At 42.7% G+C, this 17,921-nt stretch overlaps 1 protein-coding gene across 2 annotated transcripts in view; it reads left to right on the top strand.

Moving 5' to 3' along the window:
- Nucleotides 1-1,710: 1,710 nt before the first annotated feature.
- The window catches only part of rnf128a (ring finger protein 128a), a 17,031-nt gene continuing 820 nt past the window's right edge, over nucleotides 1,711-17,921 (top strand). The window contains exons 1-7 of one of the 2 annotated variants that reach the window (XM_027033079.2): nucleotides 1,711-2,272; nucleotides 6,252-6,496; nucleotides 8,122-8,193; nucleotides 8,309-8,391; nucleotides 16,803-16,899; nucleotides 17,280-17,484; nucleotides 17,719-17,921. The exon at nucleotides 17,719-17,921 is cut by the window's right edge and continues 820 nt beyond it. In XM_027033079.2, the coding sequence (XP_026888880.2) occupies nucleotides 1,840-2,272; nucleotides 6,252-6,496; nucleotides 8,122-8,193; nucleotides 8,309-8,391; nucleotides 16,803-16,899; nucleotides 17,280-17,484; nucleotides 17,719-17,819 (1,236 nt within the window). In that variant the 5' untranslated portion in view covers nucleotides 1,711-1,839 and the 3' untranslated portion in view covers nucleotides 17,820-17,921. The remainder of the gene's footprint in view (nucleotides 2,273-6,251; nucleotides 6,497-8,121; nucleotides 8,194-8,308; nucleotides 8,392-16,802; nucleotides 16,900-17,279; nucleotides 17,485-17,718) is intronic. The other variant, XM_027033080.2, reaches the window with a different exon arrangement.

Below are 17,921 nucleotides of genomic sequence, written 5' to 3'. Positions count from 1 at the left end.
CTACGGTCTTCGTCTGAATAGGGGGGATGGGGTTGGGGGTCAAAGTTTCAGGACGTCTGTGTCCACAGAATAGACACAAGACAATCAAGCTGGTAGCGGTCACCTGAGAATTGTCCACCACAGCGGTCAGAGGGTGAAACCGCTGTAGATGGAGTGCACAGAAGACAGTCACCAAACCAGAAAGAATAAAGTTGCTGCTGGTCTAATTACTAAAATCTCCAGCCCAGTCTTTCAGTCTCTTCAGCAGGTTGGGTGATCATACAGGTGAGGCTGGGTGATCAAGCAGGTTGATACAGCAGGTTGGGTGATCAAGCAGGAGTGTCTCTGACATGCAGGTGACTCCACTGTGGTAGGGACTAACCTGACCCAGAATACACATATGAACAGCACATAAAATAGGAGAAAAACAAATGAGGGCACACCAAACATGCTTTTACAAGAATCCAATGTAATGTTTTATAACTCAGAAAAAGAACAGACAAGCCAAATGTACTAGAATGAGTGAAAGGGAAAGGACATTTTATATAGATTCTCTCAACAGTCATCACAAGGCTTGTGCCAATAATTTAATTTTAAGATGATCATTGTCATAGATAATTACAATACTTTTTTTTTCCTCTTAAAATCTGCATAGTTTTTAAAGAACAAGGCTATTTCTTCCTAGCCATCTTCTAAGCTGGAAATACTCAGCAGCTTCAATTTGAAGACAGACACTGCTCAAATTTGAATAACTAAAACTCAGAAGCTTTGTGACCAGGCAGATCTTGAGACTTTGACAGACAGGGGGTCCCGACTGCCCAGTGCTAGACTTAGAGCAAGGACACATGTGTACAAAACGGGGATATTCCAAGAGCAAGAGCGCCGTTATCCATATTCGCTGTTTGGCATCCCTCTGGAGTTTGTTGCGATAACCCCTTCCCCTTTCATTCAGTTTTAATCAGAACAAAAGTCTGAAGTCAACAGTTGCTATAACGACACTACCAACCCGCACCTCTGATAGCTAGCTAGGCAACAAGCTCGACACAAATGTGCATTTGTTCCTGCAAGATAAACTTGCTTTCAGTCTAGCACCTGAAACACCTCATTACTGGCCAACTACAGCTACCTTTGGGTGAGCGCTGTTTTGCAGCCAGTTATCAGATAGCTAGTTGTATCTGGTTAGTATTTTACCAGTTTAACGGACTCGGCGATTAACTCGTTTAAAACGGCCCTTACCTCGTTAATTTGGATTGTATTACATCGGGTCCTGGGTCGTCGAGTGCTGTCATTCTGTGTCCGTCTTCGAGGCAAAAGGAAGTTCCTCCTCGACATCTTGCAGCTGTAGGAACTGTTGCTAGCTAGTTAGCCAATTGCCCATTTACAGTATAATGCCCTAAGTTTCTAACCAGAGTCACTGCTGCTCGGTCTACTAAACCTCTAGCCAGCTAGCTATCCGAGCTAACTAATAAGTGTATGAATAAATAATTTATTGAGTGAACACATAGGGGAATCCCAAAAATAAACAAACTTGAGCACTAGTTCATCAGCCGATTAAGATCTGCAGTGAACTGGTCTGGTCTGACCTTGTTCGTGAGTCACTGGGTGAAGAAAGTTCAAGGCTAATGATCTGCGCGTGACCGGCCCAAACGGCGACGCCCCGCCGCACGGCAGCCCCTAAAGCCCCCCCGCGCGCGCCGCTGGGCGTGTCTTTCGGCTGAAGTGTGGCGCACCTGTCCACGCCGAGCCGAAGGTAGTGCGCAGGTGTCCGGCCGTGCCGAGCCGACCGAGCGCAAAACGGGTTGCTGAACGTCACTTCTCTCCAGTTTTGTGTGGGGTTTTAAGTGGACGCTGCGCCAGGGAATGAGCAGGACCATGGGGCCGATCGGTGGTCCGCGTTTGTTTTCGTGGCTGGTCGTCGCGTCTTACCTTCAGTCCAGTGTCCAGCTGACGCAGGCCACGTACTTTTGTACGGCGTACCTGAACGTCTCTTTCGTCGCGCCTGAAACTAACCAGACAGTCTGGCGGCAGGAGGAAATTGGCCTGTACGGACAGGAATCCCCAAAGGTTCCCGTAGTCGGAAATGTCTATTTGCCTGCTCCGATCTACGGCTGCGATAGCGACGCTCATTACGACCGACCAAAGGACTCTAAAGGCTGGATCGCGTTAATCCAGCGCGGACAGGGCTGCACTTTCACCGAGAAAATTAACGTTGCGGCCAGTCAAGGAGCCATTGCCGCTGTAATCTTCAACGACTTTGGGACCGACAATCGTGTCATTCAGATGTCTCATCCAGGTACGTAGTTTTATCCAGAAGGGGCAACTTGCGTAGTTATTGTGTGTGCGTGTGTAAGAGAGAGAGATCGATCGATCGATTTCGACATGGTTGCTATTTGTTTGATAAGTCTGGGTCTCTAAACGTCCTTGTGTGATAGTCTGCTGATTATTGTCAGTTTAACGTTTAGGGTGGAAATTATACCACGTTATTATGTAGAATATCGACTTTTCCTCGTAGGCCTTACATCAGGATTGAACTGTAGTCTAGAACTAACGTTCTTTACAAACGGCATAGACTTACACAAGACTCCCAACCCACGCCCGGCCAGTTTAATGGGACCAGCAGTAGGTGAACAAATGATCAAAAACCTTAAATAAGAAAATAATAATAGCCAAAAAATATAGAACATGACTACAAAATCTCCAAATAATTGGCTTGCTTTGCTAATGCCATAAATGCAGACAGGTTAAAATGGCAGGTATTTTCAGTTGCTTTTCTTTGAAGTGTTATGCAAATTTCACGGCATGTGAACCCAAAAAGCCGCACAATGATGAAGTGATATTCAGACACATCACAGCTCTTCATATATGTATATAATAATCCGTGTGTGTGTGTATATATGTGTGTATATATGTGTGTATATATGTATGTGTGTGTGTGTAATATTAATATATATATATATATATATATATATATATATATATATATATATATATATATATATATATAAATTTGGATGTATATGTGTGTATATTTATGTATTTTTATTTATATCTATATACACACACACACACACACACACACACACACACACACACACACACACACACACTGCCTGGCCAAAAAAAAAGGTCACCACTTGGATTTCACTAAGCAAATGGGTAAGAGCCTCCCATTGGATAATTACTGCATGGGTGATTGTTTCAGCTGGCAACAAGTTATTTAACCCTAACTGATGCAGTGAGTAGCTTCTCATTTGTTAAACAACTATGTCGAGAGACACATCCTGTAGTCGTGGAAAAGATGTTAATCTGTTTCAGAAGGGTCAAGTTATTGGTATGCATTAAACAGAGAAAACATCTAAAGAGATTGCTGAAACAACTAAAATTGGGTTAAGAACTGTCCAATGCATTATTAAAACATGGAAGGAGAGTGGGGAAACATCATCTTCGAGGAAGGAATGTGGTCAGAAAAAAATCTTGAATGAGCTTGATGAGCAATCACTTAAACATGTGGTGAAATCAAATCGTAGAAAAACAGAACTCGGGGATATATTTAATAGTGAAAGTAAGAGTATTTCCACATGCACAATGCGAAAGGAACTCAAGGTATTGGGACTAAACAGCTGTGTAGCCTTAAGAAAACCACTTGTGAGTGAGGCTATCCAGCAAGAATGGCTTCAATTTGCTAGGGAGCATAAAGATTGGACTCTGGAGCAATGGAAGAAGGTCACGTGGTCCAATGAGTCCAGATTTACCCTGTTCCAGAGTGATGGGTGCATCAGGGTAAGTAGAGAGGCAGCTGAAGTGATGCACCCATCATGTCTAGTGGCTACCGTACAAGCCTGTGGGGGCAGTGCTATGATCTGGGGTTGCTGCAGTTGGTCAGGTTCAGCAATGTTATGTGCCCAAAGAATGAGGTCAGCGGACTACCTGAATATACTGAACAACCAGGTTATTCCATCAATGGATTTTTTTTCTTTCCTGATGGCACGGGAATATTCCAAGATGATGACAATGCCAGGATTCATTGGGCTCAGATTGTGAAAGAGCTTGATAGGGAGGCTCATAAAAATAATTTTATATATTACATGTGAAGGGGGGGGGGGGGGAGAGCGCTATATGACCCTAGTGTGTGTATATGCGCACAGCCTCAATCTGCCAGGTCTGAGTGGTAGGTTATGAACACCCACTGAAAGGCTTGGACAGGAGGGAATTTTTTTTTAAAATATTAACTCATCTAGATCTGTCCAGCCAGTCCATTGTTTATGTAGCTAACATAAACTCACTGTTAATTGCTTACACTTGTGATCTGTTTTGCATGTAACGCCATTCCCCCTTGGCTTGGTTCCACTCTAGTATCTTGTCTGGTGTATGTTCAGTACCATTTTTGGCATATGATTGTTCTTAGTGTGCTCCTTTTATGGCTCATGAATGTGTGTTTGTGTGTGTATAATTATATAATATTGTACTGCATAGTTGTTGTGCAAAATAATATAATTTTGTACAATGTTTCTGTACAAAAATAGGCTTGGTAAAGAATCCAGAATATCATAATGGCACAATCAGAAATCGGGGGGAAATGTGAAATAATCGTTTTTATATTTTTAAAAAAGTTCATTTAATATTTTATTTCAGTAAACTAGTATCCTGTCAGTTAGCATTCAGCAAGGAGGATATCCCTAAACTCATGGTGAATAATCTCAATGGGTTATCACACTGTTCTCTTTAGGACAACACAGTCTGTTTCTAGAGATGCCATGAGAGATGAAGGGCATTTCCACTGTGTGCTCTCTGACACACTGAACGAACTTTTCAATGTTCCTCATGCTCACGAATCATTCGCTACTCACATGGTCACATGAAGGCATGTGAGGGGCTTCATCACCAGCAACTCAACTTGGAGCTGCCCACTCTGTGCTGGGGCTTTTGTCTGCAAAGGTCCAAACTCAAATTGAAAACACACTGAGTTTGGTGACTGAGTGAATAAAGTTCATTAATTCCTTTGCTAGTTGGTTGTAAGTTAGGCTGCACTTCACCTCGTGCTGTGAGTATTACTCTGTGGCCATGACATGAGACTTTCCCTAATAGAGTAGTTGTTGATGATGATGATGATGATGATATTATTATTATTATTATTGTTCACCAGAGTCACTAGTTTTGTCTTGCAGGACTGCTTTTAAAGGCTTACTGTGTCGGTCTTTTGTGTATGTACATGTGTGTACATGTGTTCAGTATGAGAAAAGCCTGAGGCAGCCAGCCTTGTTCATGGAGGGTGTAATCCGGCCCTTGAGCAGCCAGCCTTCAGTTTTTATTTAATTATTTAAAGGTGAATGACGCTCTGTGACCTCGGCTTGAGCGGAGGGCAGAGTTATATGATTGTACTGCTGGTAATCCTACACGCCTGCGGAGGGGGGTACATCATACCATTGCTTTTGTTTGCGCTCTCTCTCTCTCTCTGTGTGTGTGTGTGTGTGTGTGTGTGTGTGTACATGCACTAACAGGAGTGTCGGTATGTAGCATTCCATTGCCCTTGCTTAAGGTACAAACCTGACAGTCTTGTTTGCTTCTCTCAGCCAGGGCAGCAGCTGACCTCAGTGTTCCTGTCGGCATGTCTCATGTCTTCCTGTCCCCTTGTGAATATCAACGTGCACTGTAGCAAATGAGTGATGAAGTGATTAGGGCTATAAGGAAATGATTGTGGGATGACAATTGTTTCATCGTTGCAAAATCCCATTCCAACATTCGCTATGCCTGACGCTACGCCTGGTATGAGTGGCCCAAAATGGAGCTTCTGGGTGGAGCTGTCAGTACAGGCAAAGAATGATCGGGTGAAGAGGGCTTGTTTGGGCCGTGCGGTCAAATGTCTACAGCACAACTTAGACTTCTAGTGCCCAGCGTTTGGACTTCAGCCATCGGCACTGTTTGACGAGAGAGGCCGTGAGACTGGAGCCTAGTAGACCACAAGTGGTAAATGTGTAGTACACAGTGTGTGTTTGTGTCATGACAGGGGTGTGTAAGGATATGCGTGCGTGTGGATGCATGCATATGTGTTTATATGGGTTGTTCTTCATCTGACATGTTTGGCTCTCTGCTGTGCTGTCCAGTGTCCTTGGCTGTCCATGTGTCCCGTGTAGCTGTGGTAATGGTCTGCCAGTTTTAACTGCAGGACAAACAGAACACCTCTAAACACCTGAGATGCAGGCTCGTGTGTGTGCTCGTGTGTGTGTGTGTGCGCATGCCCATTTCGAGCAGCCTTGTTCTGTGTGCTTTTCCAGGCACCAGCATCGTCGCTGTGATGATTGGGAACACCCATGGGATGGAGCTGGTAGAATTGCTACAGTCGAACGTGGCTGTAACCATAGCGATAGAGGTGGGACAACAGCATAGCCCGTGGATCAGCCCCTACTCTGTCTTCTTCGTCTCCATATCCTTCTTCATCATCACCGCGGCAACTGTTGGTTACTTCATCTTCTACTCCGCTCAGAGACTCAATAGTGTCCGAGTACAAAACCGTAAACAGGTATATATACACACACACACACACATATATAAACATGTACAACTTCTCAACCACACACACAAACACCCTTGTAGTCAACACGCGCATCCACATGCTCCCACACACATGTATTCATATACACACACACACACACACACGTGTATATGAATACACAGACATGCTTTCTCAACACACCTAGACATGCACACTCATATACACATACATGCGTACACACACACACATTTATGCACACACACAGAAAAAGGGTGCTTGTGTTTGTTGGATTATTCAGTATATTATCACACATGCACTGGAATGTGAAAACAGACACAAATGCATAGCACAGAAATACATGTTTTACACCTCTAGGTATCAGCATTCCTGTATTTCAGCAGTATTCTAGTTCAGTGGTATCTTGGAATCTAACCTACTATACTGGCTAGGATACCCTTCTCCAAAGCGACTTACAAAAGTGCTTCATCTACTCAGAGAATGTATCTGCTAAATGCCATAAATGTTACAACACATACACACAAAATAAAATATGCTACATTTGCCAGTGCTTTTTAGCCTCTGTAGAAATCCAGCTCTGTGTGTGTGTCTTGTAACAGGAGTTGTGAAGTTGTTTAAGTGCCGAGTTTCCCTTTTAAAATATTCAGACATGTTGGATGAATACCTGGGGGGGTGGGGTGGAGTACTCAAACTACTGCTTTAAAATCTCAAAGTGAATTAGCTGTGTGTCTGAGTGTGTGAGTTTGTTTGTGTGTTTGAATGTGAGCAGAATTTTCCAGTTAGGCAGGATATACCGGTTTATTCTGACCCTTGACTTCTGAAACTGGGCAAGCCTGCTTACTGTCGCCACAGCGACATGGACCATCACTGTGGCGATATGTGCAGCTTTTCATTCGTTAACATTAGGCTGTTAGTGAACCCTGACCTTTTATCACTTGATGGCACAGCTACAGTGTAGGACCTGCGTGTGGTAGGTGACAAACATGCCAAGCACACACACACACACACGCACGCATTGTGTAGGTTCCTATAGAGGATGTCCCTTGTTTAGCCTTTAAACATGTATTAAACAACCAAACACAAATGGCAACCAGTGAGGTAAATTTTCGAATCTTAAACGTTTGTGAGAAAATGTGTGTGTGTGTGTGTGTGTGTGTGTGTGTGTGTGTGTGTGTGTGTCTTTTAAGCAAAAGAAGTTTGTGTGGGTATGTGCACCTATGCAGACCTTTTGTCAGTAAGAATTATGCAATTACATGAGCATCTCACTCGTGGGTGTAGGATGAACTCGAGGTAGGGATGAGGTTGGGGGAGACTCACTGATGTAATCTTGGGCTTCATTAAATGCTCTGATTGCTAACTTTCAATGTTCTGAGATGTGTGTGTGTGTGCGTGTGCGTGCACAGAACGGAAAATGGGGGAATTTTGTATGACGGCAGAAACTCATTAAGCACTGACTCTGCTAGCAAAAAAGGCTTCCGCGTGAACCGTTGTGCTAGCCAGTCTCAGCTGGCAAAGCGGAGGATCTCTGCAGTCCTGGCTCGGCTCCTGCTCATCCAGGGCTGAGCTCAGAACTGTTCTTCATCCCTGGCATGTCATTATCATCACTGTCATTTCCGCTCTTGTCTCCACTCCAGAAACAGTTGAAAGCCGAAGCAAAGAAGGCTATTGGTCAACTTAAGGTCCTCACACTTAAACAAGGAGATAAGGTACGTGTGTGTAAGTCTTTTAAAACGAGTAGCAGCTGCAGTGACTAGTGTTCAGCAAATGTATATGGTCCTAAAACGTACATTACAAAGGCGCGTGTGTGTGCGCGCGCTGTAGGAGACCGGACCAGATGCGGATTCGTGTGCGGTGTGTATCGAGCCATACTCAGTTGGAGATGTGCTCTCTGTCCTCACATGCAGGTATGTGCAGCTACCACTCTGCCTCCTACATGCTCAGAGTATGCCGGGGTGGAACTTCTCCACGTGTTGCTATAACAATTATATTATGCATCACTATAACTGATGAGTGCAATTGCATAATTAATATATAATTGCACCTAAAATCTCTCACTCTTTTAATAATGCAAAGGCACTGTTTTACAGGCAAACACAATGGCCACTTTTGGAGTGTCTGTTGTTCCTAAATCCCCAGTCAGCTAGTTTTAAAGTTAAGCATTCAAATAGAAAATGAAGATGCAGACTTGGGTAAAGGAAATGGCCGGCCCTGTCCTTTATCGTAGGCCTCTGGAGAATTATTAGCATTAGTTTTAGGTATATGTACTTCTCAGACTCAAGGGAGCTTTATAGACAGATATCAACTTTTTTACAAACCGATGAGAAGCGGCAGCCAGTTCGCCTACAGCGTACTATCGATCAGAAACCATGACCCCCTGGGGGCCTGCACCAGGTGCAGGGGAAGGGGAGGAAGTTCAGACCAGGACAGAGCTCCAGCCATCCCTGGACATGCATACACACGGGTCAGATTCACACAGGACAGTTTTAGAATATCCAATCAACCTAACCTCCATGTTTTTGGACTGTGGGAGGGAACTTGAGACCCTGGAGGAAACCTACACAGACACAGGGGGAACATGGAAACTCCACCCAGATAGGGGCTTGAACCCAAGACCCTAGTGCTGAGAGGAACTACCAAGCCAAACAGCCACACAAAGAACCCACATTTTTATACATTTTATTTTATACACCCCACCTAGTGTTTGCATTCACCACCATTACATCCAAACCATACATTAGTAAATATATGCAAATTGTTATTCCACACCAGTTGGAACCCATTACCACCACATTCCATGAAAAGACTTCTTTTGACCTCATCCTAAAGAAGATTGTTGAAACATTGAGTGGTTAGGAGGCTGATGCATACACTAAGAAGGGCGAGTCTTATTCTGGGCACATCCAGAGTCCATAATCACTAACAGTCCAGGGTCATAAATCCAACATGTAGAGTCCAAGAATACATGATTAACTTTAAGGAACTAAACACACGATGGAAAAAGGAGCAAGTTATTTAAAAAAAAAAAAAAAGGCAATGATAAGAGCAGTTAACACTAGCGAATAACAAAACAGAAAGAGAAAACATGAACTAGGCTGCGATTAACACACAGACTAGGAATCACCAACGAGGCCTGTGTAACAATGACCAGCCACAAGACAGCACAAACACAGGGATTAAATACATGGTCTAGTGAGCGCTAAAGACACAAGCGTAAGTCAGGAGTGGCAGAGAAAACGAAACCAAGGAACCGGACCACAACAAGGAAGTAAAGCAAAACGAAGACATGAGACAGGGTGCGAGGAGGGTGGCAAATCTTGACGATTGTTTTTCTATATGGTCCTGAGCCTGGTGGACCTCAGGGCTGACAGGAGGTAAATGTGAACTCTGACCACCAGGCCAAAGAGCAGCTCCCTGGAACAGCAGCCAGAGCACCCATTTATCTATTTAAACTGAACCAATTTATATACCTACAATTCTTCTTATGTTCTCTTTTATTACTAGTGTCAGTACAGTTGTTAGGAGAAATACCACGTGAATACTTTAAATAAATACTGAAAATTACATCGATTCCATTTACTAATGCTAAGTTTGCTACAGTCTGAACATTTAACAAGTCAAGAGAGTTCTCAGGCAGTTTCTGTGTTTTCTATAAATGCATAATATATGGATAGTTTCAACTGAATAACATAAGCACTTGAAAAATACATGAACATAAATGAACAAAGTAATTGAGACAAAAAGACATGACCAAAGTAAACACTTGATAAAGCTCATCCCTCACTTTCCCCTGCTCTGCCTGAACATGTAGGCCATACCTCCGAAACGAAGGGCACTAAGGACTAGCCTTCAGCTGAATCGTTTGTTCCGGCCATACATATGTGGACTTAGGCTCCCATAAGGAGTTCCATCCAGTACCCTGACAGTGCCTGCCTTAGGTTGTCCCAGTTTACACCCAGGATCTTACCCGTCCTCGGTCACATGCCTTCCTCGACTGACTACCAAATTAATTTACAATAAGTACACCAGTGTATGTCCTATGTGATGGGCCTGGTTAAATGGACAGTCTAGGCTACACCATCCGGTCCATTCACCAGCCACTAATGATATGTCTGTCCAGTCACCTTAATCAAAACATTAGCAGTCTGTCATATTCAATATACAACAAGGCAAACTTATGAAACATATCAAATAAATAAGGGAAATCATCATAACTGAAATAAAAACAAAGGATAATACTAAATTTCTGATTATAAGCATAATTCAGAGTACAAAGTAGGTCAAAGTTACACAAATTCATTGAGGGTATTAAGACCTCCGCCAACCTGAACTGGATATTCAGATGCGAGTGTGGTGTATCAATGTACTTGTGTACCATATATGGTGGCATCGCTATACCTTGATAAGCAAGAAACATCTGAGATGATAAATCGGTATCAACCACTCTCACAATTAGACTCTGGATACACAGAATAACACAACATACTCAATGCAAGTAGCGCTTATAGTGATACGTTTCTATTTTCAAACATTGAATCAAACCATGCAGTAATACTGTTATCAACGCCAGAGTTCACAGCTAATTAATTGCATAATGACTAACTTGGACAATGCTCTTGTCATAGAACCATCAGAGGCAGTATTGGAATAAATGTACAACATAACTCACCAAACATAACACACCACCTCTTTCAGCCAACAGCACATACAAAGCCACGTGGTTTTGCCAAGTCATTAATGAGGAGGCTTGTATTTGTTCAGCCACAGCATCATGGGTGTACTAATAAATCATTGTTGATTTTATAATAAATATAGCTGATCCAGTCAACATTCTTATTAATGCTAACCCACCCAAACAAGGAAGACTCAAAATCTGCTTTAATCTGATTTCTAGTCTTAAATTCATCTGGTACTCCCCTAGGAACCCCAATGGCATCTGTGTATATTTTATCATCAAAGCTGCCCAATACCACAGCATGCTTATGAATATGATTGTGTCCTTTTAATGCAACCACAGGGACAGAAACCACAGAAAAGGGAACTACTAACACCGTCCTTACGCAAAGACTTGTCCATCCCACTACCAGTCTTATATACGGCTCCTCACAATCAGGAAATGCGGTTGAATTGGCCCATGCTGCCTTCACATCAGTTTGATTTTCATCAGCGATGCGGTATGGCTCTGAGGACAGAATAGTGTTCTATTCTTCAATAAACCTTTGACAGGATGCCATATTTTTCATAATTTTAACGAATTGTGAGCTATCTTTGTATACTAAACACCAGCATGGACAAAGTTTACAATCAATACAGTCAGTGGAAATAAAGGGAAGAGGCCATATCATTGGCTGGGACCTACCTTTACTGCACACAATACAATTATCTGTTGTTATGATCTGGGCTGTATAACTGGCATGAGACAGCCATACATTATAAGTGTGTATGGTGCATTAACCTCTAACTGCTCCCTGAAAACTTCAAGTAAGTTTTAGTTTTTTGGGGTTTTTTTGCTTTTGTTTTGTTTTCTTTTGTTTTATTCTGTCTAGTCCTGTAAGTACTATGGAATCAATTGAATGTGATATGTTAGTGCACCTTAATCCTTCTGTAGTTGTGTGATTCACACATGTATGCTCATCTTTACAACTTAACCGTGACCAGTTGGTGGTGAAAACAATAACAAGGCAATCATGAACATTACACAAATAGTACCTCTAATACCACACAGTCCTGGATGATGCAATCGATGCCACAGAATCACAGTCATTGATCCTAAACAGTTTCTAAGTTCAACACAGCTCTGGTAGTCAGTGGCGCAATACGGGCGGCACTTGGCTCACACTCTTACTGTGTTGTCAACAGAGGTTGGATTCTGGATGACTGCTTACCACCCGTTACCATAGACTCTAAAAATCAAATGGAAATTTAGTCAGACTTCTAGTCACTGGCCTGGAAGGTCTTTTGTTTGGCCATCTTTGTAGTGTTCAGTGACGTGTGTGGAATGGCACTGTTAGACTTGGTGTACCAGTGGTCAGCCCTAGCTGCTCAGTAAATTTAGTGTTTGTTTTCCCAGACAAACCTGATTCTGCTCATTGGAGAGGGGCAGGTGAGCGCCTTCTGGTTCAATCACTGAATGTGAGCACCAGAGAACAGAGATTTTTGCTGACCAATAATTGAAACTTGCACTTTGGGCTCACCTACTGGAGAGAATGAAGTTACCAACTGCAGGCGATTTTCTCCCCCCGGTCCTCTGGGCACCTTCAGTAGCATCCTTCATTGGGGCATGTGCGGCCTATATGTCCAGGTTTGCCACATGTCCAGCAATATATCTGGGGTCTTTGATCTTGCTGACCTTCTGTTATTGGTGAACTTGTTGATTTCCACCAGCAAGTAAACACCATTTGGTGGCATGTTGACAGGTCTTTGCATTCCCCCTCGTCCTCATCCTCTTCCTTTTCAGCAATCTTCTTGGTCATCTCTGTTACAAAAGTTGAGTTCTTCCATGCTGTTTTTGAACTTGTCCTCTTTGTTCTTCATGATGAGCTTTCACTTTATCCAACTCTCAACATATTTTTATTTCTCTTCTTCACTTGCTCTTCCATTTCTCCCAACTCTTTCTGTAGAAGGTCATGTCTTCTTTTTGCCTGCTCTTCTGATTCTATTATCTCAGTTCATCAGTGAAATGGGCCTTTTTCTTCTTTGTATGGCTCATGCCTTGATTCTGATTGTAGTTCATGTCTTAACTCATTTTCCTAGTATGGAGTCTTTAACTGGGATGGTGAAGACTTTTTGTCTCATCATACCTTCTCAAATAGTCGACAGACTGCTTGGGTTAAGCCCTGAGTTTGGAACTATAAACGGATTTCATTTACTTCTGGCTGAATATCCATTCTCTACCCTGATCAAGGAAGGTGGTCCACTTCTTGTTGAGTCTGCTGTTAGGATTCCTTCTCTCAGCAGGCCTCCAGTCTGTTCATCAGTAGCCCTTATCTTCTCTTACCCTTCCATCTGTCCTTCTGCTTCAGTCCATTCTCTTGGAGTGAGTACTGGATATAGGTTTGAGGCTTCCTGTCTTGGGGCATATGGTGCTGGTATCTCTTTCTGTAGTTGAAGATGTTCACATTTCTCCCCTGCTTCACTCTTCTGGTTGTATTCCAGTTCTTTCTCCTTGCGTGTTTTTTTTAAAGCTTGTCATACTGTTTAATTCATGCCGTTGTTCAACTAATTGAACTCTGATTCTAATTTTTTGTTGTTTTTTAATGTCTCTTATTCGACATAATTCTTCATCAAAGGATCCTCTCATTGACCTTTTGCTTTTTTGTTCTTGCTAGTCATTTTGTTCCATTTCTTCATAACACTTTTCAATTCCTTCTTGTCCCTATTGTGTGATGATATTAAGGGGGGTGTTGGCTTTTCTGCTTTACTGATTTATTTCCCATAATGTATCTTGTTTGAGAAAATGGAGTGAAATGATGAATGGAATAAAACAACAATAAAACGATGAAATAAAATAGTAGTGACTATTTTCTAATTTCTAGTATCTGTTAGCTGTTGCTGTTCCTCTCTGCCAGTTGGATGGAGGGGTGTGTGTGTGACAGGCTCTTCTGTAAGTTGGGGGTGTGGGTGTGTGTGTGTGACAGGCTCTTCTGTAAGTTGGGGGTGTGTGTGGGGGGGGGGTGTGACAGGCTCTTCTGTAAGTTGGGTGTGTGTGTGACAGGCTCTTCTGTAAGGTGTGTGTGTGTGTGTGTGTGTGTGTGTGTGTGTGTGTGTGTGAAAGGAGATCCCTGTTCCTCAGTTGGGAGGAGTCGTGTGGGTCTGTCTGAAGGAGCTCACTTTCCTCGCTACTTTGCCTTCAGCATTTCACATCTGCGGTAGCAGCCTGCTAAAAATAAAGATGTTCATCATGTCAAATATATTGTTATTTTTGAGTTTTCATGACAGTAAATGTCCAACAGCCATGCTCTGCCTTTGCCGTTTCTTAAATGGGGACCATTTAAATCATTTCCCTCTCTATTCAATGATCTTGAATTAGTAGCCATCCCCCTTTGGAAGTCAGATACTAAGTGCCATTTTATATCTAACATATAAATATTTTGCTTTGGAAATGCATTTTATATCTTTTTACATCACTCAGAGCGTCAATCTCTAAAACTACGTTGTATTGTCTGTAAAATGCTATATTACAGCCCTAGGTCTGTACACATTAATACCCTTATACACTATAAAAGTCTGGTTTGCCATTCAACTTTATCCCCTTATTCCCAATCTCTGTGTTCCTGAAGCTGTGTATCTGCAAATTTCTAGGGTTAAACCAGCCATCTCATTCCAATTTAAAAAGCTTTAATATTTTCTACACCGTCACAGCTTTCTGCTTATTCCCAACAATATCCAGGGCTCACCGAATTACTTCGGTCTTCCAGTAATGATGTAGCTTGTCTTCTTTCCCATATCACTTCCCTTTTGTCAATTGATGAGTGTGCTTCCAACTCCCTGAGCTCCCTACCATCTTCTGGTGTTGGCAACGGTTCGCCTGTCCCCCACTGCAAAGGTTACAGGTTAAACACTGGAATCAATAGCTCTTAAAATCCCCTTTATTTGCTCCCTGAGTCTCAGGTGAGAAAAGCGGTTTGTTAAATGATGCCATTCGGTCAATAGCCAAAGTTCACCAGTTCTTACGACTGCCAAAGTTCTCTCCCTGTGGAGTTCTTGTATGTTCTCTCAAATTAGAAAAGTCCCTGTGTTTGATCAATAAATTATCCATAAGTTTTTCATGTGTTCTTCAAAACCATTATTGATCTAATATGCTATTAACTTCACTTTAGACAAACAAAATAACAAACACTTAGATGAGCACTTTAAATGAATTGCATTTAATATTTCTCTTTGCACGCCTTTTCTTTTTTACACAACTTAAGTTTTTTTATCTGTCTCTCTCTCTGCACAGTATCTCATCAGTATCTCATCTCAGTTGTTTTAATCAAGCCAGGTTTTTTCACTTATTTTCATTGTTATAGCATGAGTTTTTCATGCAGTAGTTTTTATAACATGGATTTTTTTTCAGACAATTTACATTTTTATAGTTGTTCTCACTTTTGTACACAGGCAATGTTCGACCTATGACTCCTTTTTTACTGTTTTTATAATGTTAAGTCTGTTCTCATTTACCAACGCTCAGTCCTTACTTTTCTATGACCCCTAGACCCAGCCACTACAAAACTGTGAACAAAGGTCTGAAATTGCCAACTATGCAGAAGTTTTAAAAGTTGTCTGCTTACCTTCAAAACCTGTCTGCTTTTGTAAATTTCAACCCTCACGCCCAGAACAATACAACTTTTAGGTGATCTGACAGTTGGTGCAGATAACTGTGAGGGTCCACAGCCAAAGGTCCCCATAGTATGCGCCACCAATAAATGTCTTTTAAAACGCCACCCTGGGCCGTCAACGTGTTCCACAAAGCCACGAAACGCTTCAAACACCACATTCACTGGAAAAATGTTCAATGCTGCAGTTTAGTCACAAAAAGGAAAAGGTAGATCCATTTATTTAGATGACTGCTTTTCAGGTGAGCTGTGCTACACAATAGGAATAATTTATTTTAATAGGTTGACATTCTTCAATTCCTCCTGCATTTTGAGACATTATCGCGCTCTCTCTCTCTCAGCTGAGTGTGTGTGTGTGACAGTTAATTATGGATTTTAAAACCATGCTCCTTTGATGACTAACTCTAGTACTTGTTTATTACACGCATCATTGTTTATTATATATGTTTATTTTGCACTTCTAGTCATCAGTATTGATCCCTGTATTCTACAGTATTCTAGTTCATTGGTATCTTGGACTCTAACCTACTGTACTGTACTAGGATGTGCTCTAAGAGGAAATGACAAAGCACTTTTGTAAGTCGCTCTGGACGAGAGCGTCTGCTAAATGCCGTAAATGTGAATGTCCAGCTCTGTTGAGTAATGCTGATGTTCAGCAAAGATATTTTAATGCCTATCTAGTATAACTATATTTTGAGCTTTACTGCCTAATTGTTACAGTGGAGGCAGTTTGACTACATAACACAAACACTGTGTAGCTCAGCCTGCTGGAATCATTACCTTTTCCGCTTATTGCCACCAGGGGGAGCTGTCCTTAGTATTTATAAAAAACAATCAATGCATTATTCCTGTGTTATGAGAGAGCTGCAACTGTGGACTAGTGCTGTAGTTTCTCTACAAGGCATTGCTCCATGTTTTATGTAGGAGTCCTGTTGGTTCTGAGTTTTTTGGAATGAATTGCATTTATAACGTGTGTGCGTGTGTGTGCGTGTGCGTGGTAGCCATTTCTTCCATAAGGCATGTGTTGAGCCATGGCTGTTGGAGCACAGGACCTGTCCAATGTGCAAATGTGATGTTCTAAAAGCCCTGGGAGTAGAGGTGAGCTGTGCGTGCATGTGTTGTTGTTGTTGTTGTTTTTAACATGCATACACTCAGAGGGCCCCATCCCAATCTGTTCAGAATCACATATACATTTATTCAGCACATATACAGCTATTAACCCAGTTCAATCAGAACACACACAGTTTACTCAAGAACATGCACAGATAACCCTGTGGCTACAGTTAACACAGTTCACATGCAAAAATTGAATACTATCAGTACACAGAGTCACTGTTCGATAAATGCTGTCCAATAAACACCTCACAGTAAACACTGTTCATCCAGCTCAGCAGGACTGACTGGCCGTGCTGGAGGTGCTGCCCCACTTCCTCATATTACACATTCACATTCTTTCTCTCTTCTGTCCCTCTTTCTAGTTGGAGGATGAAGAGCAGCAGGTTCCTTTACCCTCTGATGTCCAGTCCTTTCCCATCATCCAAAACGACTCGCAGACACACATTGACAGCACGTCCCACCCACACAGCGACGGCGCGTCTCACACGCACGGCGAAGTGGCTTCTTCTGGCTACGAGTCCATGCAAGTGACTGAGCAACAGGGCACTCTCGCGGACGCACACAGTGGTGAGACATGCACAGCGCCTGCACGTAGGAGCTCCACGCTGATGGTGTCCAGCCTGTGGCTGGCCCCACTCCATTCACCCTGTGGTGGATGGCTGGCATCAGTTTCAGATCAAGGAACAGGGCTTGCCAATGTTCCCGGGGGGGGGGGGGGGGAAGAAGGAATCATCATGTTTTGTTTTGGTTTTTTGTTTGTTTGTGGGGTGTTGTTGTTTTACCTGATTGGTTGTTTGACAGATTGCGATGGCTGTGATTGGTATGCAGGACAGGAGGCGGTGCGTGTGGAGGTGCAGCCTCATTATGATAACCTTGCCTTCGAGCATGAAGCTCACAGCTAGAAGAGGAGAGCAGGACAACACCAGGACAAGAGGAGAGCAGCACGCACAGTCTGCACCCTCCCCTCTCTCTCTCTCTCTCTCTCTCTCTCTCACTCTCACTCT

The sequence above is a fragment of the Electrophorus electricus genome, chromosome 6, assembly GCF_013358815.1.
Source record: "Electrophorus electricus isolate fEleEle1 chromosome 6, fEleEle1.pri, whole genome shotgun sequence".
NCBI classification, from domain to species: Eukaryota; Metazoa; Chordata; class Actinopteri; order Gymnotiformes; family Gymnotidae; genus Electrophorus; species Electrophorus electricus.
Note: the sequence above shows the minus strand (reverse complement) of the source record. Positions and strands in the feature narration are given on the sequence as shown.